A 26560-nucleotide genomic window follows, 5' to 3' on the forward strand; every position below is an offset into this window, starting at 1 on the left:
TACCATTGCAGAAGTCATCTTCAGGGTACACTATATATCGAGAGCACTCAAGGAAAACTGGTTAAGTCTCAAATCAAGATTGGAAGTGTTTACATGGCCGCAAACTTTTCGCTATTTGGTACGCTTTTGATTTTAAGTTTCTTTTGCTTTACAAAATGGAGAAAAGATTAGCAACATATTGTGGAGAGGCCATATGGCCATGCGGAGCGGTGCGGTGAGTGGAACTAAGGAGACGGGTTTGGATCCCAGCAGATAAGTTATAAGAATCTCCTACCTTCCGGATCGATCCTGTTGATTTGACTGGAGGCTGAAGATGGCTTTGGGACACTTCACTTTCTCACTTAATTCGGTGGTTTTGCGAAATGCGGTAGCGGGAGCGGTGAACGATAGCGGTAGCGTGGAGCGGAGCGGTTGTCTCGACGACTCGGTGGTCAATTATAATTAACTACTGGACGGATAGGTACAGGTTAAATGTAGGTCATATAAATATATGTAAAAATTGTCAATCTTCACATATATATAATTCCTCTGTACGTGTGATGTCACTGAACTCCTTCTACACGGCTTACCCGATTTACGTGCGGTTTTCGTAGAAATGTAGATCTTAGCGCTGTGCGTGTTCGTAGATATTTAAATCTTCAATCTTATGTGTAAAAAACAGTAAAAAGCATAAATGTTTCATCATCGATCTACCAGGGTTGCATTCGAGGAAAATGCATTTACAAAAAAATGGATATTGTTTTTTTATGTTTAAAAAAGTTTGTTTTTGAATGTTTACAAACAACATTCGTTTTTTGTGGATCTCAATAGGATTTTTTCTTAAGTTTCTTATAATTTCTACTCATTTCTTTATTTTTACTGGGTTTTTGGTAAAACTAAAATAATATTCAATTCAATACATTTAAAAAAATTGTATTCCTACATAAGTACACCCCTCTAGGTAGAAAGACCGGAGTTTGACGTTTGCAAATAGAACGCCATATTTGAAAAAATATTCATTTTATGTTTTTGAATTCAACCATAAACAAGTATCTAGGTACTTACTTATCAATAAAAAGTCTTTTGCCAACGTTTGAGCAGGACAACGTCTGTCGGACCAGCTAGTAATAATATAAAAGTACATAATATCGGCGCAACCATATTGTTTTAATATAGAAGTGTTTTGATTTTGTCGATATTTCCCGTAGCGTATTCATAGACTAACTTGATCAAAATTAAATCGGGTCGTGGTCCCGTGGCTAGTGTCGCGGACTCACGGATCAATTTCCCAAAGTTTGCACCCCCTTCTACCACAATTTTCCTTTTTCTTCTAGTGAGTTGTAAATAACTAGTTTAAAATGGCCACCAAAATGTAAATATTTGGGTAAATCATAAGAACGCAAAGATTTTTTTTTTTATTTTTTTTTATTTTTATAAAAATACTTACAGCTATCCATTGTATAAAAAAAACTTTGATATGTAAGTGAACTTGGTTTTTTTTTAGTAAAATATAGCATCCAGCACTTAAAAATCTCAAAATTAAAAAAAAAATACTTTGCCAATTTTCCTAGTATACTCACGATATATTAACCGATAAAAGTGGCCGTTAAAATCTACGCTCTTGTTTAAACTAAAAAACAGACCTAAATACATTTTTTTATCTCTTCAGTTCGTTTGCGGTTGGTTATATTATTTCTCGCCTGAAATTGAACCAGAGTTCTAGACGAGTGTTTTTGACTAGATGGCTGCTCTGAGGTAAAAATCCCGAAATAGGAAATCCACTGGAGAAAAATCCGCCTCTCGAGGCAACGGATGGTGTATTAATAGGTAATATCATATTTTTTTTTTTTTTTTTTTAAAAAGAAATATTTGCGTTCTAATAATTTACGCAAATATTTAATTTAGAGGGCCATTTTCAACGAGTTGTAAATAACTCACTATTAGAAAATGGGAACCAAGTTGGGGTAGAGCGGGATTCGAACCACGGATCTTTGATCCGTGAGTCCGAGACACTAACCACGGGACCACAACCCGATTCATTATAATTAAGGTCCCGGATTCAATTCCTCTGTAGGTCATCATTAAATATTTGTTTTACAGGTGGTATTACAATGAACTATCTAATTGTCTATGTACAATAATATAAAACAGTTCACTTTTGTTCGTGCAAAGCACCATAATTCAAATTCAAATTAATTTATTTTACAAAAATAATATGACAAATAAAACAAAATATTTCAGCCGTTATATTTGGACAACATATCAAACCAGGAATCCTTGAGCAATCTTTTGACATTATAAAGGTTCAATATTCTCCGATAGTAGGAGTTTTTGCCTCTTAAATATGAATTTACAGATGTGAAAGATGTCAATCACGACAGTAAATATGTTCAGCTGCCTGACTACTCTTCCAATCGGCATAACCGGAGGCAGGTTGGTTTTGGAAACCGGGAGGTAAAACAGTATGTGCTGACGCTGTTTGAGATAACTATCAGGAACACAAAAGTTAATGCGGTCTAAAATGGCCGAATTCTCAATAAAACCTCAATAAATTCTACTTCAATTTATCACTCGATATCATCATTTAATATCTACCACAAAGATGAGGGTTGTTAGTATAGTTTAGTGCAAAATATCATAGTAATCCTACTGCAGCACATCACCCCCTATAGAATATTTCTTTAGGATCCCTAGGTGTTTAATGACTAGGCCCCGATTATAATAGGAATTTAACAGAATTACGTTCAAAAGTGTGTAATTGAATATGTTTGAAATAAAACGTCATAAAAATATTTACATTTTTGTACGGAAAATCAAATTTAATTTTGAAGATAATTTAAGATAACTCTGTTAACTTCCCATTGTAATCGTGACTCTGGTAATGTCACATTAGTACATTGCCGCACAAGGTGATGAGCTAATAGCCAAGAATTTCCTAGCTAGTCGGGACCTGAAACAAATGAACTCTGTACATTTGAAAACTGTGAAATGCTAAAAAAAAAAACAAAAAAAAAATGTAGCTTTTCGATATAGGCCAACTAAAACGAGAAACAGCAAAATGAAACTAAATGTACCTATTGCCGACTGCAATACCATATAAACTACAGGTACATAAACATATAATTTACTACACAACACAAAGTTTACCCTGATAATGCTAACTGTAACGGTAACTGAAACGTTGGACATTGATTGGTTTCCATTCCTTTTTATAGTATCATAATTTTTGTTATAAATACGTGAATTCGACATTTTTAGCAATTGACTCAGTAAAAGGTGCCGAAACTAGATGTAATTTATACAAGAGAGTTAAATTGTCTAATAGGGCGGGCGACTACTTTTCCCACTGTAGAAAGGTTTTACAGTGACAAGGAGGCACTGTAACCTTTCTAGACAGTTACATTCCTTTTTCTTACACATTTTCGCAGACATTTTCTTTGTGCGACATTCGACATCGAGGTGTCTTCTATAATTCGACAATTTCCATGCGACTTTTACAGTGAGAAAACAATGGACTCGATGTTTTATGCTTGAAAAACTAAAAGTGAAATATTTTTAAGAAATCTTAAAGTAATACTTAAAAGTAGTATTCTTAAAATTTTGTGGATTAAGTCATGCGGCCGAACCTGTTCCACAAATGAATACTTTATGTTTTATTTTTTTAAAAACTTTGTTTGCTTAATAATATAAATAATATGAGGATATAAATTAAATATTTGTGTACTGTTTTAAATGATTTTTTTTTGATTTTTTTATTTCTTTATATTTGGTTTTCTATGTAAATTCTATCGTGCAATTTTTTTGCGGACAATAATTGGATTTAACCCCCTAGGGAAAATAGAGACAGATATTTTTACTTTTATAAATTTCAAAAACATACAAACTTCATTACATGCGTTTCACAAATTTTTTGACAGTGTATTCATTGATTGACAAAAAATAAAATTCTGTTGGTACACCTAAATTAGTTATAATACAAAGTATTCATATACAGAGTGGCCGGAGAAGTGACGTCCGAAGTTAAAATGTAAGTGCCTCATATTAAGGGGCATCCGAATCACCCCCATGAATGTTCCGTGATTTTGCTTAATTTTCGAGCTGTTTTTTTTTATGTGTTTTTTAAAAATTTCGACCTGATTGGTTTTTAATTATATTTAAATTTCTGGAAGGTTTTTTCAGGATTTTTTTTCGCAACTCATTTTATTTATTATAGTCACACGCATTAAATAATCATATTCGTAACATTAATGAAAGCTACAAAAGTTTTGACCTAAAATGCAAAACAATGTTTGAGTATGTCCAAACGCTTGCACGCCGGCTAGATTTCCTCCCTAAAGAGATATTCATATTCAAATTTATTTCAACAGAGAGGGAAAACATTTTTGAGAAGGGAATACGGAGGTCTAGGCATTTACAGGGCTAATGACTTGTCATTGGCTGGTTTAAGTGGCCACTTTACACACTGTGTAACATTCACCATTCTGCCCATGTTTGAATATCCACATTTCCTCAACTTTTTTTTCTGTTGACTTTTGTGAAGTAAAAGAGCTGAAACCTTTATCACCTGGGTGAGATTCATCCGGCTAAACCAAATCCCCTCCTAGGCAACGCCTGAAAACAATTTTTCAATTTTTATACTTCTTCTTTTACCAGGTAGTTAATTCAACAATGTTTGAGTATTTCCAAACGCTTGCAGACCGGCTGAATTTCTTCCCTAGGGAGTTATACTTCCATATTCTACAGGACTCATATTGACCATATCGAGTCTGTCCATCACCGTTTTCTAAAAAAAGGGGCATGGTTGCTCGGATTACAAACTGGTAATTATTCCTATTTTAATATAGAGCAATCTCTTAATCTGTCTTCATTGGAGAGACGTAGAACTGTGATGGACCTTTTATGCATTTTCAAAATACTTAATGCTATAAGTGATGTCCCATCTCTGTTGCAATCAATTTCTTTTCATGTTCCTAACCGTGTCACCAGAAGTCAAAATCTGCTATTTATAAAATCTTCTAAGAGCAACTTTGGTTTTTATGCCCCAATGTCCAGAATGTGTAGATTAGTCAATTCATCGCACGACTTGGAATTCTTTGGGATAGATCTTCCGGCTTTTCGTAGATCTCTTCGCGACTAAACAGTGTGGGATGAAATTGGATTGGCATGGTTTAGCGCGAAGTGTTAGGTCTTTCGTTTTTATGTATATATTGTATGCAATTATTGTTTTGCCTTTGTTTGTCTTTGCTAAATAGTTTTATGTTCTTTTTGTTCAGTTTCTTGCATTTATGTTTCTTCATGTAACTGTTGTAATTGTCTTAGGCCGTATATATAATAAATAAATAAACAAATATTCCCTTCTCAAAAATGTTTCCTTCTCTTTCATTGGATGCGGTTCTTTTGCGCGCATTGAGAGCATGAATTAATGTTTTTTTCATGTTTTTAGCAATTAGATTAAAAATATCATCACTTTTGACTTCAACTATATATAATTAAAGCAATTGCAGATGAATATTACACTTTTACGATTTAAAATCTCTCAATATTTTGAGTTTGTCCAAATTTTTGTAGACAAGGACTGGATTCAACTCCCTGGGGAGCTGTTAACATTAACATATTACAACAGAGATGAAGAACATTTAAGAGAAGGTAATATAGAAGTCTGGGCATCTACAGAGCTTATGACCTGTCATTGGCTGGTTTAAGTGGCCACTTTACACACTGTGTAACATTCACCATTCTGTCCATATTTGAACATCTATATTCCTTCAATTCTTTCATATGTTGATGTTTGTGAAGTTAAAGAGCTGAAACCTTTATTTATGCGGGTGAGATTTATCTAATTGAATTATTTCACCTCCTTCTCTAAAATGTTCTTCATCTCTGTTGTAATGTGTTAATGTTAACAGCTCCCCAGGGAGTTGAATCCAGTCCTTGTCTACACAAATTTGGACAAACTCAAAATATTGAGAGATTTTATATCGTAAAAGTGTAATATTCATCGGCAATATCTTTAATTATATACAGTTGAAGTCAAAAGTGATGATATTTTTAATTTAAGTTATTTGTCTCTGTTGTAATATGTTAATAAAATCTCTCATTTTTTGCATGTGTAGTGACTACACAGCACCGTAACGCGCGGAAATTTTTAGAACAGTAAAGGAAAGGTCAAATGGAAAAATTTTAGAGAGCAAACATCAGACGTAGGTTTTAACTGAAGAAAATTATTATTTTTGTCCTCTACAACTGTCAATAGGTGTCAGACATGTACAGATGTGTAAATATTCAAATAATAAATTATATTATTATACAGATTCGCGGGTTTTGTGACACCGACGTGTATCGCATATAAACGCATATCATTTATCATCATCCCTTATCTAAACCGGGTGGTACAATCGGTACTCCAATGAAAGCGTATCTCGATCGTTATTAAAAGGAAATAAGATGACAGATAAATTTGATGAATAAGTATTTTAACATAATTTTTCTGTCACTCAAATTAGAGGTTTCGTTGTCCCATTTTCCGCACCCCAAAACTGAACCATTTTTTTAAAAAACAGTATTATTCTGTGTTGGTGCATTTTCCGTTTTTCAAAATTATTTATCGTTTTCATTGACCGTACGTCTGAATATGGCAGATAAATCTTTGCGCTGTCAAATGCAGTAAAGAAACAATTCGTCAAAAAAGCAAAACTATAGATTTATTTATTTATTTTATTTTATTAGGTAAACAAATAGTATGTACACATATATTGCCAATTTCTTTGTATATTAGTGTAAAAAACTTAAGCACACACCAAAAAACTTTTTTACACTTACTACAATAATTTAAATTATGTTCAATATAATAAATGTAAAAGAAACGAAATGAAAACATATGTATATAAAAATAATAATAAAGTTAAATATCTGCTTCTCTCAAAATTTCTATAATTTTTGACCTAAATTTACATACATTGTCACAAAAAATATCAGCCTCGGTAAATATATTGTTATATTGGTCGCATATTCTAGGTATTGTAGATTGATTAAAATAGTTTGTTGACGCGTTTTCAATGTAAAACAGAAGATTTTGTCTTGTCGGTCTAGATGGTACACGGAATGGAAGTCTTTCAAGTAGGTTACGCTAATTAATGGTAAATATCTACATTCAGCAATGTGTTGAGTAAATCCAAATGTATATAGACAGCATGCGCGATCCGTCCATAGATTGGATGGAACCATTTCTACCCTAAAAATTTAACTTCACAACAATTAATATCTATTTTTTTTAATGAAATTAAATCAGCCATAAATGAACTAATCGTTTTAGTAATGACAAAAAATATTTTTAATTTATTGATAATCGTAGTGTACAACCTTTCGTCTAAGCAGTTGTGCGCTTACTGAAGTAAAATTCATTGCACTCCATCTAATTCTGGAATAAGAAACTGCGTAAATCCGTTTGTTCTCGTGAAGCGGTCGTTCAGTACTGAATTCACAGGTCCGCGAACACGCTAAAAAAGATCTTACAAGCTCTGTGGAAGCAGTTCTAACAAATCAATCCATATTTAAATTTCATATTATATTGTCGCTGTCGTACAACTAATTTAGCACTTAAATTTGGTGACACGATAGTATTATGATATCAAATTAAGTAATACAACTCTTTTATACTGAAACTATGGCATTAAATTGCTTTTTAGTTTATTTCAAATCACTTAACTCGAATAACTATGTTGGTAGTAGGTAAATGCACCTAGAACCAAGTGACTGCTTCCATAATCGAGAACCTCACCGCACGCCCCTGGTAGGCAGGGAGGATTTCTTCGCTAAACATTAGATACATTCACAAAAATGTTTTTCCTTTCTGTTGCAACAAATTTAGATCTAAATAACTCCCTAGGGAAGAAATCCAACCTGTTTGTAATGAACTGTTTTTAAGTAAATAAATAAATAAAAAATTTAATGAAAAAACAAAATAATAAATTAGATGTATGTATGTGCTCTTTACCTGTGTTCATGTATTCTAATTCTTGAGGTGAAGGTCAGTGCTATGCAAGCTCTTGACGTCACTGCGAGCTATGAAGATCTATTGTGACGGGTCTAATTGAATAGTTCTCGCCCTCCGAGCCCGGGTCTCTAAAGAGTCTGACTACTGTGTGGAAAGCAAGAGTTTACATTTTGCTTAATCTCCCCCTCGAAGCCCAGATCCGTAAAGTATCGGGCTATTAGGCAGGAAGCGAACTCTTTAACATCCTCAAGTTTAACCAGCGGTCCCCCGAGGATGAGACTCCTTTTATGATGCAAAGCATCACACTCAGATATAATGTGTATGGGTTTTCCTCATTTGCACTGAAGAACCTACGTCTAGAAGTTTCGGAAGGGTTCATTCTAGCGAGGTGTTTGTTCAATCTGCAGTGCCCTGTGATGGCTCTAGTCGTATATGATTATCTGACATTTGTTTTGTGAACGTTGTAAAAATAAATAAATTGTACCGTCGTGTCATTGCGAAGATTTGACTTCCATTGTTTCCGTTGCTATACAACAGTTATAAAAATTCGCTTCGCTATAGACCCACCAGTTGCTGGGTCAATATTTAGTACTTCGCCACAATGTCACAAAAGTGTTTAAACTAACAAATGTTACAAATATATGAATAAATCTGCGTTACATGTAAATTTAATTTATCGCCATCATTCCAAAGCCCGTTGTATTTCGAACATGTCTTTCGTACATATTTTCTCATAATCAAAAACCGAATTACGCCACATAAAATAAAGTATTGTAAGGTTCGCCTTACATGGATCATAAAACTGAACAAAAAATGTTTTTTTAAATTTATTTATTAATCAATATACACGTCACGCAGTGCATTTTAGTATAGAAAAATACCTCATGTGTAGAAATAAACTCTTCAAAAAATATACAGTAGGTAAACGAAAAAAAAAATATATGTATTTAAATATATATATATGAACATATTATAACACAGCAATTTCATAAAATGAACACGCTTATATATTGTTTAAAAAAAATTAATCATAATGCTTTTAATAGGCATATAAAAATTTAAAAAATGTAAAATTATTTATTAAAAAAGACAAGTGTTTATATATTTAATTATACGTACTTATATTGAAGAAAATTTACACGTATTTTTTTAAATTATATACTCAAATGTTAAAATTTTAGACTACTTCCTAGAAGTCGTAAATAACTTGTGATGGAAAAATAGAAGTCGCGTTGTGGTGGAGTGGGATTAAAACCTCGGACCTTTCATTCTCCTTTCCTCGGACAGGTCATAAGCCCTGTAAATGCCTAGACTTCTATTTTACCTTTTCTCAAATTTTCTGCATTTCTGTTGTAATTTGTTAATCTTAATGATAACGGACAAACTCAAAATTTTGTGAAAAAAAATATTCTTAGACAATCCTAATTCAGCCTTTTTTGTGCAATGCATGTGAAATTCTATCAACGAATACCTTTAAATTATATGTTTTCTAGTTTGTATATTTGTTAAATTATTTTATAAAATAAAATGACTTTTAAGTTAGCTACCAATAATTATCTGTTAATTGACACGAAAATATCAGCCTCGGTAAATCTATTATGTATATTTAACGCCATATTTTCCGCGTTAAAACATCAGTTTTCTTTTCCGTATAAAACAGCTTTAATTCTCCCATTTTGTTCTACCCAGCCACCGGTTTTAGCCATCAGCTCCTATAGTTCTTTGTACGTGACTTGAATATTTATAACGTTTTTCTAATACAGAATATATCACTGATTCTGACCAATAGACGTATTCATTATTCTACCTATAAACATGTATTTTATACTTATAATTTAATCAATTTATTTATACTGAAAATTAAACAATGAATATCTACAGCGTTTGTTGTGGACACAGCACCGTATGCATTTCATTTTGTAGTTTCCTACTGTGTAATATGGGACTTGTTGCACATTATTTATTATTTATTCAAAATGTATCAATCCAATATAAAAAACCTTTCTTTCACAAACATCATAAAACATTATACTAATGGTCACTGCATTAAACAGTGAATTAGTACAGCAAACAAATATTTTTTTTATTAAAAATTTATTTATTCAGAAACCTCTTACGAAAACATTCATTAAAAATCGGGTTGTGGTCCTGTGGCTAGGTGTCTCAGACTCACGGACCAAAGGTCCGTGGTTCGAATCTCACTCTACCCCAACTCGATTCCCCTTTTCTAATAGCGAGTTATTTAAAACCCGTTGAAAATGGCCCTCAAAATTAAATTTTGCCTCCGTGGTGTAGTGGTCAAGATGCTTGACTCACACATGGAAGGTTCCCGGTTCGATTTCCGGATAGAACACAAAAAAATAAATGTAATTTTTCTCAAGCCTGGGTGTTCTGTGATGTAATTCATCACTGTAATTAGGCCTTCTGGCCTGTTGTGGTGCAAAAAAAAATAATATTTTATTTTTATTTTCTCAGAGTCTTTTGTTTAGTTTTGTCTGGTAGTTTATTGTTTAATTTTAGTCCCTGGTTTATTAGTCTCGACTGTCCTTGTTTCGTTTTAGAACGTTGTATAAATTTATAAATTTTGTGTTTTTATTTAATTTTTTTAAGTGATATCTCAATTTTTAAAATTGTTTAATTTATTATTTATTTTATTATTTTGTTTTGCATTTTTTGTTTCTTTTTTAAGTTATTTTGTAAACTTGCCAAACACAAGAGCCAGACTCCTTTTTGGCAAGTTCAACCTTAAGTGTTCCATTTTTTTACTGAATGTATTGTTTATTTATGCTAAAAAAGGTTTTTATTAAAAAAAAAATATTTAAAAAATTATATTCTCGTTTTGTGTCCATGTTGACTACACTTTTTTAAAGTTTTAGTTCTTCGACTACAATTACATCAGTGGCTTGATTATGAATAATTTTAAGAGATTCTAGTTGAAAGAGTTCAGTTATATTTAATTGCTTGGTTTGTTTAAAATAATGTTTGTCGCAAGAGGCAGAATTAGCAGTTCGCGCGGAGTCCTAGTCCCGACCCTGATGTATGGGAGCGAAGTATGGACTTCGAAAAACAGGGATGAAAGTAGGCTGAATGCTGTCGAAATGCGATCTCTCAGGCGAATGTGTGGTAAAACTATGTACGATAGATGCACAAATGTTGAGATCCGTAGCTTATGTAAGGCTGATACAAGCATTATCGACAAAATCAAGAAAGGACCTCTGCGCTGGTTTGGACATGTAGAACGAATGGACAGCGAAAGAACGGCTAAGAATATTTACAATGCTTACTCCGTGGTGTAGTGGTCAAGACGCTTGACTCACACATGAAAGGTTCCTGGTTCGATTTTTCTGCCTGGGTGTTCTGTGATGTAATTCACCACTGTAATTGGGCCTCCTGGCCTGTTGTAGCGCAAAATTTTTTTTTAAAAAGAAACAATGCGAACGTTGATGGATGCAGAAATAGAGGAAGAGCGAGAAAGACATGGCACGACCAAATCCAGCAAATACTTGAATATGGACATGTCAAAAGTCGGAATAATCGGCGTGCGTGCATGAGAAGATGTATGAATGTAGAAGAAGCGAGATTTGTATGCAAAGATAGAGTGATGTGGCGTGCTATCCTTTCTGCCTACCCTTACGGGGAAACAGCGTGATGGTTTGTTGTTTGTTGTTGTTGTTGGTTTGTTTAAAGGGTTCTTTAGTTGCTGGTAGATAAGGGAGGTCATATTCTAACTTTAATTTTTTTTTTTGCTGTCTTTGTAGTCTATTTATGTCATTTTGATTTCCTGTTCCCCATAAAAGTTGCGTTTAACAAATTTTAGTTCTTACATAGGCTTCGCGCATGATTTTTTTGGCCGTTTTTGGAACAATGTTTTTGATTTTTTTAAAAGACTCGATAATGTCGCCGCTTTACTAATTAAATTATTGATATGAATTGTGTCCATGTACATTATCTGTTTTTTGTTAGTCCTATGTATTTAACATGTTCAATTTCAATTGGTCGTTTATCTTTTATTACGTTCATTGAAAAAAAAAATGTTTGCAAAATAAGTACAAAATTACAAATGTTTTTTACCTACATACATAATTAATAATAACGTTTCTACCTCTCTAATAGAGTGAAAACTCGTGTATTGAGGGGGAGTTCGTTTTACATTAATTTTTGTTTTTATAATTTTTAAGTATATATATACATATTTATTATATTTTTCATTTTTACTATCTAAAACAAATTCCTAAACAATGTTTTGAGTATGTCCAAATGCTTGCAGACTGGCTGGATTTTCCCCCTATGGAATTGTACATATTTAAATTTAAACAGAGAGGGAAAACATTTTTGAGCAGGCAATATGCGAGTCTAGGCATATACAGGACTTATGACCTGTCATTGGCTGGTTTAAGTGGCCACTTTACACACTGTGTAACATTCACCATTCTGCCTATGTTTGAACATCCACATTTTCTCTATTCTTCCATCTGTTAACTTTTGTAAAGTAAAGGAGCTGAACGTATTCATAGCGTCATAGCCGATGAATACACATATCTAGGACACAAAGGCAAACCAGACATCGGAGTTACCAAGAAGAATAGGGCTAAGTTGGGCTGCTTTCGGCAAACATGAATATATTTTTAAAAATTAAAAAGTCCCTGTACGCTAAAAAAGATAAGTCTATAAATCGTGCATATTGCCGAAGATGACATACGGACTAGAATTCATGTCTGTATCACAGAAAAGTAGCCTGAAATTAAAATGCACGCAATGATCCATGGAAAGACAGATGATCGGTGTATGTCTAAGAGACAGAATAAGAAATGAAAAACTAAGGCACCAAACTGGAGTCGTGGATATCATGGATCGTGTAGCAAAATTGAAATGGCAGTGGGCAGGACACTTAGCGAGGCAAAATAATGGCAGTTGGGCACCCGGAATAATAAAGTGAAGGCCATGGGCAAACAAAAGAAGTATTGGAAGGCCACATAAAATATGGGTCGATGACATCACCTCTATTGCCGGTAAAATATAGATGATGAAAGCGGGTGATAAAAGGCCTTTATCCAGAAGTAGACAGAATAAGGCTGCAGAAAAGATGATGATTACCGAATGGAGCTTCTCACTACTATCTGTGGCCCTGTTATAGGTCCTGTCGGAAATACAGATCTGCGGTGCTATTTATCTCACAAATTTACATACTAAATAGGCGAGATAAAAGAGTTTTCAACGGCTGTGATAGCGTTTGGAATATCACCCCAGGGCTGGTATTCCAAACGAAATTACAGCGCGGTACAGCGCGTTTTTACGTACTAAATACGCATTATAGCGCGCTGTAAACGCGTTCGAAATACCAGCCTTGGTTGGCTTCCAAAACGAATTTCAAGGTTTTTAAAAAGTTTTGTAATCGTTTCGACGCATTGATCATGTCTAATCATTTTAATCCCAGTCATTGAAGAATTCGCTTCCCTCTTTTCTACGTTCCAATAAAGTGCATATTATGTACTTCTGGATTAACCTCTTTCCGCACAAAGACGCTAAGGCTAATAGATTATAGAGAGTGCCAAAGAACCTTTTTTTGTTCGGAAAAGAGTAATTTTTTTGTATATGTGGGCACCGCCAAGGAGACTTATGTCCTCAGATGCGGTGTGCGGTATGTGGTGAGCAAGCTATATTTGGATGTCATGTTACATTTAAGAATAAAATAAAGGTACAATAAGCAGTAAAGAAATATTCTTTAACAATATTTTGAGTTTGTCCAAATTTTTGTAGACAAGAACTGGATTCAACTCCCTGGGGAGCTGTTTATATTTACATATTAAAACAGAGATGAAGAACATTTAAGATAAGGTAATATAGAAGTCTAGGCATCTACATCGTCATCTCTGTTGTAATATGTTAATATAAACAGCTCCCCAGGGAGTAGAATCCATTCTTTGTCTACAAAAATTTGAACAAACTCAAAATATTGTTGATAAATTACCTGGTCCATTAAGAAGTATAGAAATTGAAAAAATAACATTTTCAGGCGTTGCCTAGTATGTAGGTGAAATAATTCAATTAGATAAATCTCACCCGCATAAATAAAGGTTTCAGCTCTTTGACTTCACAAACATCAACAGATGAAAGAATTGAAGGAATATAGATGTTCAAATATAGGCAGAATGGTGAATGTTACACAGTGTGTAAAGTGGCCACTTAAACCAGCCATTGACAGGTCATACGCCCTGTAGATGCCTGGACTTCTATATTACCTTCTCTTAAATGTTCTTCATCTCTGTTGTAATATGCTGAAATATTCTTTAAATAATCATTTTCAAAAACTCTTTTCAGCATTGTTCTTTTTAATGTATATTTTTTTACAACTTCCTGTATAGAACGTGTCCCCTGGGTCAAAAAAGGTTCCGGTGCAATTTGTCTGGAAGATAGTTATTTTCTTAATTGTAAATTATTGAGAGTTGGTTGCTTTTTGTTTGATGTCAATTTACCCTACATAAATTATTACTCATGACGAACATAAAACGGAAAACTATCGAACGCTAATTGCTTCTCTATAAATAGCGCCACTCAACGCTCAATTAATTTAATAATAAAATCCACTAATTGAGTCTACGTAAAATATCACGTATGTTGAGACCAGTATCTCAACAGACAGGGAAAATAATTATGACTTCTTCACCTCAATTATTGAGGAATCTGGAAATCTACTCATTTTCAGGGTTCACAACCTGCCATTGGCTGGTTTAAGTTATCATATTTATTTTATTTTATTTGGGATTTTTACAGCTATTACATAAACAAAATAAGTAGAAAAATCTTAACAATGCTAAAGCCAATTAAAAAAATCCACTGTAAATATAATGACACATAATATATAAGAAAAGAAGTTTAGTAATTGTATTTGTGTGACGTTTGTATTCATGTGTATGTGAATGTGTGTATGCGTGAATGAATGAGGGAGAGGATACATGTGCGTGTGGAAATGAATGAGGGAGAGGGTGCGGCGAATCTTACATATAAGCGATTAAGCGCAGCTTATCATTTTATTTGAATATCGATTATAATGTTTTATATAAATTATATTTATGGGAAAATAAATAAAATAATTTTTATTCATTATAAATTACCGTCGCCGTTTATATGTTCATCCAAAAATAAAAATACTAACACTTTGATCACCGGCCGAATACACATAGATATTACCCTGTGCCCGGCCCATTTTTGTGAAATTTCATGCTTTCTGAAGGGTTTCTTAAAAGTGTCAGAATTATGAAAATACTCAATGAAATCAATTTAAAATTTTCATATTTATTTGAGACACTTTTATAAGTCTTTTTTGTATGATAGTTTATGATACCTTTATGGAGAGCCAGATTGCAATGTTCACACATATACAGGGCCTCACTCCTTTTTTTGTGCTTTGTATCCCGGAGCCGTGTAAACACGTGATTATATAACCAGGCGTTGTGTTCCTATGTATTGTATAATCACGTGTTTACACGGCTCCGGGATACAACGTGTTAAATCAAAGACAACGCTCTACAACAGATAGTGATCAAAATACAATTTCTCAAATGGCTCGTTCTCGTTTCCAGGAGACAGGATGTACGGCCTTCTGCTGGAGAACATGGCGGAGTACATCCGGCAGGTGTACGGCGAAGAGCGTTGGGAAGACATCCGGCGCCAGGCGGGCGTGGAGCAGCCCTCCTTCTCCGTGCACCAGGTGTTCCCGGAGAACCTCATCCCCAGGCTGGCCAAGAAGGCCCAGCAGGTGAGGGGATCATATGTTACGCGTGTTCGTCAAATGTTTCCTTTATGTGTTTAGTTTTTGTGCGGTTTATTTATTAAACGCGGGCATAATGCCTTAAGAAAATTTCTTCATACCTACCCAAACCATTCAGTTTGAGAAAAATACAAGTACATGGACATGTTGAATCTTACAATTTTATACAAAAGTAAAAAGATTAACAAAATAAAACAATATTTAAAAAATAAACACTAAACAATGAAGAGAGGAGAGGATAGCTGATAGGATAGAAAGAAGAAGGATAAAGGAACAACTTAGATATTCAGATTATGACATTTTAATCTTGACTGAAATGTAAATAGAGAAGGGGCGTCTCTAACATTAGTGGGTAGATTATTCCACAATCGAGAAGCTACTACTGTAAAAGAGGAGGCGAGAAAATCAGAGCGATGAAAGGGTAATAAAAGGGTTCTCTCGTTACTAGAACGAAAAATAAAATTATGGTTTTATTACGTAAGTGGTTAGTAGACAGAACGTTCCTATTTTGATTTATTATTCACGTAAAACATTTTTTTTATCTTTTCTTTTATTTATTTCTTATTTTATTTACATTTTTTAGATCTTAATTTTAATGGGTACTTTTAATTTTCTTATTTTTTTTATTTTTTCTGTAGATATGAATTGAAATTTTCAATTTACTTTTTTTTATTTTTATCTTGTTTTGATTACATTTATGACCACACACTATTTTTATATGTTTTTAATTTTTACTTATATTTAAAATATATTCAAGTAAATTGCTATTCTTTTATTTAAATTGTATTATTTTACCCTATTTTTTTACTTAAAAAATTATTATAATTAATCATAATTTAAAAAATCACACTCATGAAGGATGGGACACTAAAAATAAAATACTTAAACTCATTAAAATAGCATTATAATAGCAATAAAAATTATATTAGCAATAAAAATTCTTACCCATTAATACTAAATGCACCCTTGTACAAGCATTACTACTACCCATTCAAGATTACGCTGATGTTTCCATGACTGATTTAAGCTGTGAGAAACTAGATAAACTTTAACGATTTCAGAATACATGCATATGGTACATTTTTGGTCTTAGGAAATATGACCACATTTCTGATTATCGTAGGCAACCGAAATGGCTCAAAATTAGACAGTGGAGAGACTATCACCCCCTCTCACTTCTGTTCAATGTACTTCATAGTCCTAGCGCTCCAATATACCTGCGTGTAAAACTTCAACGCTTATTAGATCATAGTTTACCTCTTGGTTCTAATTCTCAAGGCACTCTCTTAATACCCATCCACAATTCCTCTTTCTTCTCTAACTCATAAAGTGTCCATGCGGCTCGAGTGTGGGAACATCTCCCATCCACCATCAAAGATGTTACTACATTATCTCTGTTTAAATCACGTCTGAAGAAACATCTTCTTTTCTTTTTCCTCTTTCCTCTTTTTTCCTTTTTCCCATTGAGTAATAGTTTTGATTTAAGGTAATTTATAAACAAATACGTTTATTTCTATTTTTATATATTTTTAGCTTTTTAATTTTTTTTTTCTATTGAATATGTTCTGTAACTTAAATTATAAAAATAAAACTTTTATTTTATTGGTTCTTTGGAAGAAATTGCCATTTGGCCCGCCAATGTACAAATAACATTATGTACAAAAAGTTAAATAAATAAAATAAATAAATTATATCAACTTATTAGCTAACCCGAAGAAAAAAATTTGATAATGATCCTTAAGATAAAAATAACTTTATTTAGTTTACTTTCATTATCTATCTCTACCTCTGTTTTGTATAAATACATTGAACTCCTTAATAAAGATACCAGTCTCGAAGATTTCGCGAAAGCGATGAAACCGATCACTGGATATTCCAAATTTGTGGATTTAAGTATCACTCGTCTTTTATTTATATAATAAATTACAATGAATTTCCATCAAGAATTTTCACTTACAAACTTAAATGTTTTAAACTTATAACTATATTTAAAAAATGTAAAAACTTCAATAGGCGTTTAAACAAATGTATTATATGGCCGAGATATACTGCAATCGGAGTAACGATGCTGTGAACTATGGGAAATTACAATGATGATGAATTTAATTTTCAGGTGTTGGGTCTCAGTGAACGCGAGTTCATGGATCAGATGGGAGTTCACTTTGTGGGTTTCGTGAGCCAGTACGGGTACGACAGGGTGTTGAGCGTCCTCGGGCGCCACATGCGAGACTTCCTCAACGGCCTGGACAACCTTCACGAGTACCTTAAGTTCTCCTACCCCCGGATGAGGGCGCCGAGCTTCATATGTGAAAACGAATCGCGCCAAGGGCTGACTCTTCACTACAGAAGCAAACGAAGGGGCTTTGTTTACTACACGATGGGCCAAATCAGAGAGGTATTTGAATCAAATAATTTATTAATTCGATTACTAAACGTGTTTTGTATTTTTATAAGAATCCACAATAATTGTTCATATACTCGTATCTTTTTGCACAATATATGTATACTGGAAGGTAAGTATACTACGCTTTTCAATAAGTATCAGACAATAATTTTTATTGACGAAATAAATAAAAATCTGGGGTAAGTAAATTTTGCAATTTTTTTCACGACCACAGGACCATTTGGTCGCCGCCACGCCGTTGAAGAGTGATCACGTGTAAGTAAGAGTCATCGGGTTTTACTTTTGCACCAAATGGCAAAAAAAGTTGAACAACGTTACTGCATCAATAGTTTTTTTAATTTGTTGAATTTCAAGTGAAAACAATCGACAAAATCAAACAACCGTTTGGGGACGAACCAATGAGCCCCACACAGATAAAAAATTAGTATAACCGCTTCAAAGCTGTATGGTCAGCATGAGCTGACCGTCTTTTTTTACTCCAGTGGCGTAGTACGTCATGAGTACATCCCACACAGCACTACTATTTATTACCAAGGAGTACTAGTGAGACGTTTTGCGTCACTTTCGTGATGCATTGAGACGCAAACGGTCAAACCTGTAGACAAATGGCAGTTGGCAACTTTATCATGACAGCGCAACCGCCCATCCTTCGCACATGATTCGAACTTTTTAGTCAAATATAATATCTCCGTGGTTCACCAACCACCATACTTTCCTGACCAGGGGTCAGACCAGGGAAGATATTAAGCAGATTTAGAGCGCTATACGAAAAGAGGCTTTCCAGCGTTGCTTCTGGCAGTGGCAAAACCGCTGGGAGAAGTGTATAGCAGCACATGGGGAATACTTGGAAGATGATTAAATTCTAATATAATTGAATTTTAATAAATGTTGATTTCATAAATAAACGTCTGATACTTTTTGTGCAGACCTCGTTTAGTATTTATTTACTTTGTATTATGCTAGTCCGTAACATCTTAGCACTATGTTAATATTAAACTTTAAATCAAAATGTATCAAGATTTTTTTTTTTATTGATTTGAAATAGAAATGCTCTAAGCAATGTGGCCACTGGCAATAACATCAGTTTCATATCAGAAAGGTAGAGGATGAATGGCGAGTATCCGGCCCCATAAAACGGGAACCCTCCAACTAAGGGTAGGTAACCCTTGACAGAAAATTTCACCGGAGAAGGCAACGGGAAACCATTTTCCCAGAATATCAGGATGAAGAGCTTTCTCCCAAATGGTAGTCAATGTCAGAGGACCTGACATGACACGTGAAGAAGTATGTAAATAAATGTGCATGTTATATGATAGACGAATGTTGAATGCAATATTAAATAGCTAAGGAAAATAAAAAATAGCATGATTGCGGACTTGAATAAGTTTTCACTTTTATTTTCGTCAATCTTAATGATTTGTTTTAAAAAAAAGTGAAGAACATGTCTTTAAAAGTATTGTCCTTAGCTAACGACTACTTTCTCCCATCTTTTTGGCAGCAGACGAATACCATCTCGAATATACGACTCATCTTTTGGGGTTATCCACGAATCGAGCCATTTGTTGGCATGTTCATATAAATGTAAGTGCTAATCATCCAGCTCATGAGTTATCGATCGGAACAAGCGGTAGTTGGAAGATGTTCAGTAAATACGGTAGGTGAGGTAAGACTTCCCATTTGAGCGTTTCCAAGTATGTTATGACTGGCCTTTCAACATGTGGCCGAGCGTTTTCATGATGCCAAATTCCTTTGTCGCGTCTCTTCTTGTTTTGCGGCCGTTTTTCCTCCAACGCTCGGCTCAAACGCATCAATTGTAGTCGATAGCGATCTTCTATAATAGTCTCGATAGGTTTTAGGAGGTCTCAATACACTACACCCAGTTGATCCCACAGAACATGAGTTTGGAGCCATGTATATTCAGTTTTGCTGCCGATGTTGATACATGACCGGGCTTACCTCACGATTTTACGCTTCGGGCTTTTGAATTCATATAGAGTATTCATTTTTTATCACCAGATACGATACGTTACCTTTTTTGCTGTTGGAGCAACTGTTAAACGTGAAAAAACGCCGTTCAGCGTCTCCCTGCAAATACTCTTTTTTGGCACAAAATTCGACATGTTTTGTCTTCGTTTTGTGTTCCAGGTTGCCAGACACTTCTACCATAAAGAGATGCACATAGAACTTATAAGGGAGGAGTTGCTGTTTGACACCGTCCACGTGACATTCCAACTGACGTTTGATAACAGGGCCTTCACTTTAGCTTCACTCGCCATGACAAGGGAGGAAAAGCACCTCCCCATCAGTGCCTCCGTCTTGTTTGAGATATTCCCCTTCTGTATTGTTTTTGGGTAAATATTGCAACTGTTGCTAAGTTACTTATTTATGAAATTTATTTTTTATTACATAGGCAAATGTATTACACAGGCATACATAGACATATGTCAAAATAGAAGCAGCCCGAACAGGGTTTAACAAAATGAAAAATAAACCTTAAGCTGAGACAACGAATGGTCAAATGTTATATATGGTTTGTCTTACTGTACGGTGTAGAGGGGTGGACTCTAAAAGTCAATATTATAAACCGCCTTGAAGCATTTGAAATGTGGATCCACCGTAGAATGTTAAGAATATCTTGGACCGATATGATAACCAACAATGAAGTATTACGCAGAGCCAATACTAATAGAGAGCTGTTAACCACTGTTAAGCTCCGTAAGATTTCATATGTTGGCTATGTGTCAAGAGGTGATAAATATGCCATATTTTAGCTTGTCTTGAAGGGGAAGATTGAGGGACGTAGAGGGGTCGGAAGAAAACAGCTTTCCTGGCTTCGAAACATCCGAGCATGGACCAGGATTAGAACTGTGGAGGAGCTGTTTCGCACTGCTCGGGATAGGGAAGCTTTCTCCCAAGTGATCGTCAACGTCGGGGGAGTTTGAGGATTCACACGATGTGCATGTAGTGATTAGTCATAGGGACTTGTCAAGAGAGGTAACATTATACATGACAGATATAGTGAAGGCAATAAAAGGTATCAATGATAGCAGGACACCGAATGCCGAACACTCTTCACGTGGATCGGAAGATCTGTTGACGAATTACAACGGTCCGCCTTCTCCTGACGAGTTTTCTGTGGTTTCCTCGTCACTAGAGCAAATGCGGAGAAGCTCTTGAAACAGGTCACAGCCGAAACATCTCACCGATCCTTACATAAAATAACTAAATAAAGTTTTTCATTGAAGTAAATTTAATATAAATTAAAAATAAAATAAAATAAAATAAAAAATAAATAACTATCGCTTTGAATTAAATGTAAACCTTGTACATTACAAGCAAGGTAAAAAAATAATGCAACTAAGATACAAAAAAAAAAAAAAAAAACGTCGGGGGGACCCGACATGACACGTGAAGAAGAAGGTATATGTAATTTGAGAATAAAACGAGCATTTTCAACTTTGAATATTTTTTTATTTTGACCTGCGATCGACATCATCATTAGCCCAGGCAAAAGAAAGATCAACCTCAAAAATATAATACAGTTTTTTTAGGTGTTAGTGTTTCCTTAGGACTCTAAATATCTCATTCGAAATCCCTACCCCTTCTGTTACCCATCCATAAAATATTTTTTTCATAAAATAAAATAATTTAATAACGTGGCACAAAAATGCCGTTCTATCAGGTAATGAGTTTTTTTTGGGATAAACGGAATATTTTATAAGTAAATGTATTTAGGATTATTTTATTAATATATTTTCTACACAATGTAACCCATCAATATTTTATCTTTTAATATTTAAACAATTGTTGTTAACTGTCAATTTTACATTTAATAATGAATGAAATGAATTTCTTTTCAGATCTGATATGATTGTGAGGAGTATAGGAAATTCTTTAATGGTGATTTTGCCAGACCTCTTGGGGAAAAAAATAACTAATTGGTTTGATCTGGTGAGACCACTTATAGCGTTTAAGTTTCAAACTGTAAGTATTGATAATTATTTAAAATATATTATAACTTCACATTTGCATACAAACAAGAGATATTATGTACTATCATGACGACAACGGTAATAATAATAAGTAACCATTTTCTTTGAAATTTTGTAAGTAAAAACTCTAAAAAAATTGTTTAAATACAAATTTATTATAGATTCGTTTTAATTCATTTATTTATTCATTTTGCATTAAAGGAAATATAAAACCACCAAAATAATGTGTCTTCAGACGGGTATTGATATTTACCATTTGACGGCATTAACATTTTGATAAAAACTTACTGCAGAAATTAAATATTTACAACCAAAATATTATTCTTAAAATAAGATTACATAATTCCTTTAAAAAGGGTTTGAGCTCATTTATTGAAATAATTATTGAAAGAAAAATACCACAAAGCTTGTGTGATTTAAAATGCCTTTATTTATTTTTGAAAACCAAAATTTGGCTTCTCACACTCTGTTAACAAATCTATAGTTCTTCACATCGGCTCGAAAAATCCCAAACTTAAATATAGTCTAAATAGTGTAGATTTGAAAGCTGTGAAACAACAAAAAGACCTAGGAATAATAATAACAGATGATCCAAAATAGAAATGTAACACATAAAACATAACAAAAAATCAAATTCAATTATCTACTTGAAAAAAAACCTTCTCATATATAACACCGAATATGCTACTAAAAATATACAAAACCTACATCAGACTTACTCTTGAATACGGGTTTTAGATATGGAATCCCTATTTCGTTACGGATATCAACTTGTTGAAAAGATTCCAAAGACAAGCTGCAACGTTGTCTGAGCCTAAAACGGCTTCTCTATGTGAAGACACTGGAATCTTTCGGTCTCACAACGCTGCAAGAACGGCGAGAAAGGGGTGACCTAAAGGAGATATATGAGATACTCAAGAGTAACTATAGCTGCCAGAATTTGGATCCCAAGCTTAAACAAAATCCTCGTCTTCAAGGCCACAGTCTCAGGCTGGAGAAAACGAGATTCAATCTAAATCCACGAAAGCATTTCTTGAGCAATAGGGTTGTTGATGGTTGGAATAAGCAGCCACAAGGGCTGATCTTAATATGTAGTCTCTATGGGTTCAAAAATGGACTAGATTTTTTTCGAAAAAGTTTAAATGCGCCAACAGCTAACTTTTCTTAAAATAGATTTAAGCATATCAGCTGCTCGCTTAAAATTAATATAATAGTGAAAAGTTAAGTTTTTGCTTTAATAACTCTTCAAATCATTTGATATTTTTTAAACTAAATTAGTTTTTTTATGTGAGTACCAGTGTACCTAAATTTAGTCTGAAATTCAAGCGGTGTAATCTGCCAGTTGAAAAGTAATTAAATTTTTCATCACAAATACCTAAAAAAATGTTATTTTTATGTAATGTCTATTTTTTTTTTTGATTGCGTGATTTTGAAAAAACTGCATCGTAAAATGAAATAGTCGTAAGATTTTCTGACTTTTTATCAGAATTCAGCCTTAAGAAATGAAATGAACTTTTCATAACATTACATTTAGTATATTTGTACATATATGTGTTTTTATTTAATTACGGTTTGACAAAATTATATTATCCTTAAAAACGGAAAAGACAAAAATCATCCCATTTTTTATTAACAAAACAAATTTAGATTCAGCAGTAAAAATAATTATTCACCAAAGCAATTGCAACAAAATTAACTGTGATCTTACATGTTCAGTACTTGATACACCATATAAAATTAAATATCTTGGTGTATACATAGACCAAAACATAAAATGGAAAGACCATATTAGTGAACTAGTTAAACGAATTAGAAAATGTAAATACATATTTATTAGATTAAGGAATATTTTAAAAATCAATAATTTAAAAATAGCTTATTTCTCAATTGTACAATATTTGTTACAATATGGTATTGTAGGATAGGGTAATGCATATGCCAATATATTAAACCCTCTTAAAATAGTACAAAGATTAATTATGAAAGTAATTTTAAAGAAATCCTCAACATTTAATAGAGAAAGTCTAGATAAAATATTTAAGGTTAGTACTGTAGACACGCTTTATAAAATAAATTGTATTACACAAATTTATAAAGAAGAAAAAATAAAAGTATTTGAGATGAATAAGTCACTCAGATACCAAAATAATATTAAAATCCCTAAATTCTACATAAGTCATGGCTTTATGGCATAAAAATAGCTTTGTCTTTAAAGGTGTAAAAAAATATAATAATCTTCTCAATGAACTAAAAACTATTAACAATAATATATCAATAAATTAATTTAAAGTAATTCTAAAGAAATTTTTTGAACACGTGTAAAAACTACATTAAATTTTAATAAGTATGAATGTATTATTGTTTAATGTTTTTTTCTTTATACATCGTATGTTTTTTTTTCTCATATTCTCGTATATTTAAAATTGTATAAACCCTTGTAAATAAACAACGACAACAGTGTATGTCACTCTCCAAGCACAAGAATTAGTATCTTTTTTGGAGAGTTACAGTAATAACATTTACTAGATGTATAAAAGTAGATCTGTAGAGAATTTCAAAAGAACATGTACTTTTTATTAAATTTATTAATAAAAAAAAATTAAAAAAGGTTTTAAGACTTTCTGTTCACATAGATAGGGCTTTTTTCCATTTTCACGATAATTGGGCCGTAGATTTAATTTTATTAATATTTTTGTAATGTGATTACTATTGTCGGGACGAGTAATGTTTGTAAATTGATTGCAGATTTTAAATAGGACCAATAATATATTTGAGTTGGTGACGGTGGATGCGGTTTTAACAGAGGGACCAAACGATAATAAAAATCAAAGTATGTTACTTAGTGACGAGGTTGATAATATTCAAGACAAGAACTTAAGATTAAAAGGTAAACATGACAATTATATCATTTTAAGAAAGTGAATTTTAACAGTAATAATAAATATTATTACTACGTAATATGTAAGGAATATTTTTAAACACCAACTCCAGTAAATTTGCACAGTCCATCAATGAGTTAATTACTTAGTAAAAAATAACAGATATGTTAGAATGAGGAAGTTCAATGGCTCATTATTTTTTTAAATAATTTGTTAGACTATCAAAGTAAGCCCGTAACTCAATCACAAATAACTATCGACGTGATTAAAAACATGCTAAGCATTTGAGCGATCATAATGAACAAAAATGAACATTCAACAAATTTTGAGTATGGCAAATGCTTGCAGACTGGCAGTTATTCATATTTATATTTATTTCAACAGAGAGGGAAAACATTTTTGAGAAGGGAATATGGAAGTCTAGGCATTTGCAGGGATTATGATCGGTCATTGGCTGGTTTAAGTGGCCACTTTACACACTGTGTAACACTCACCATTCTGCCCATGTTTGAACATTCACATTTCTTCATCTATTGACTTTTGTGAAGTAAAAGAGCTGAAACCTTTATCACGTGGGTGAGATTCATCAAACTCTGTTGAAATAAATAAAAAAATGAACATGCTTAAGTTATCGCAGTCATAAGTCAACGCGTGTGTAATCTCTAAGTCAACGCTCGTGTCAGTTTGTTTTTTGCTTCCTCGTAAATAAATTCAGTTTATTGTCGAAAAATCGGCGTTTACTATAAAAAATAATGCAATATATTGCATTTGCAACAAATCTCTTCTAATGTATAAAAGTAAAAAATAAATTACAATTTCTATGGCGACTGCTTTTCTTGACATTCATTTGGCTTGACAACCACCGGCTAAATGCAATAAAAAGCATGATAAATGGTAAATAAATAAATAAAAATAGCAGTTTTGGTATATTTTCCATATTTACACCGGCGAAATTCAAATATGTGATTGCGCAGCAGGATTATACGTCGCGAAACGTAAATATTTTGTCATTTAATATTGACAAACAACAATGGTGATAAATTGTTATCACATCGCTTACTAGCACGTCGATAGTTATTTGTGATTGATCTACAGAAAATATTTTTTTATGAATCGTATTCTCGTTTGGTTTAGAAATTGTAGAATTTGTCACCCTCGTGGTGTAATGGTCAGCGCGTTGGCCTCCCATGCAAGAGGTCTCGGGTTCTTATTATATTAAATATTTCTTTAAAAGGGTGTGATCACACTAGAATATTTCAGTCCCTGGACTGGTACCTGATCAGCTTACCTTCATGTAACAAAAATGATCAAGATACGCTGCGATTGGTATACCAATGCAGTGTCTTATGCACCATTAGGTGTGGAAGGGAATGATGATGAATTTAGAAGTTACTTCGCCCTTCGCACTAGTTCTCGTCTGTGAGTTGTGATTTGTAATGACATTTAAAAGTAGAGACCCGTAGCATTCAAAATATACTAAATGTTGGAAAAAATGGCTTCCCGTAAATCGGAAATCCATGTTAATGCTGTGACCGATTGGTTGAT

The 26560-nt window shown here is 33.2% G+C and overlaps 1 protein-coding gene and 1 long non-coding RNA gene across 2 annotated transcripts in view; one reads left to right on the forward strand and one right to left on the reverse strand.

Annotated features, from left to right (window-relative positions):
• LOC148279552 (uncharacterized) overlaps window positions 1-26560 on the reverse strand; it is a 176889-nt gene that overhangs the window by 37717 nt on the left and 112612 nt on the right. The window lies entirely within an intron of this gene.
• Window positions 15561-26560, forward strand: part of Gyc88E (Guanylyl cyclase at 88E) — a 38940-nt gene continuing 27940 nt past the window's right edge. The window contains exons 1-5 of the mRNA XM_088229745.1: window positions 15561-15728; window positions 17854-18135; window positions 20290-20495; window positions 22005-22128; window positions 24882-25023. Coding sequence (XP_088085871.1) covers window positions 15561-15728; window positions 17854-18135; window positions 20290-20495; window positions 22005-22128; window positions 24882-25023 — 922 coding nt within the window. The remainder of the gene's footprint in view (window positions 15729-17853; window positions 18136-20289; window positions 20496-22004; window positions 22129-24881; window positions 25024-26560) is intronic.

Source organism: Micrasema longulum, unplaced genomic scaffold (assembly GCF_059751315.1).
Source record: "Micrasema longulum isolate JH-2025_06_02 unplaced genomic scaffold, ASM5975131v1 h1tg000702l, whole genome shotgun sequence".
Taxonomy (NCBI): Eukaryota; Metazoa; Arthropoda; class Insecta; order Trichoptera; family Brachycentridae; genus Micrasema; species Micrasema longulum.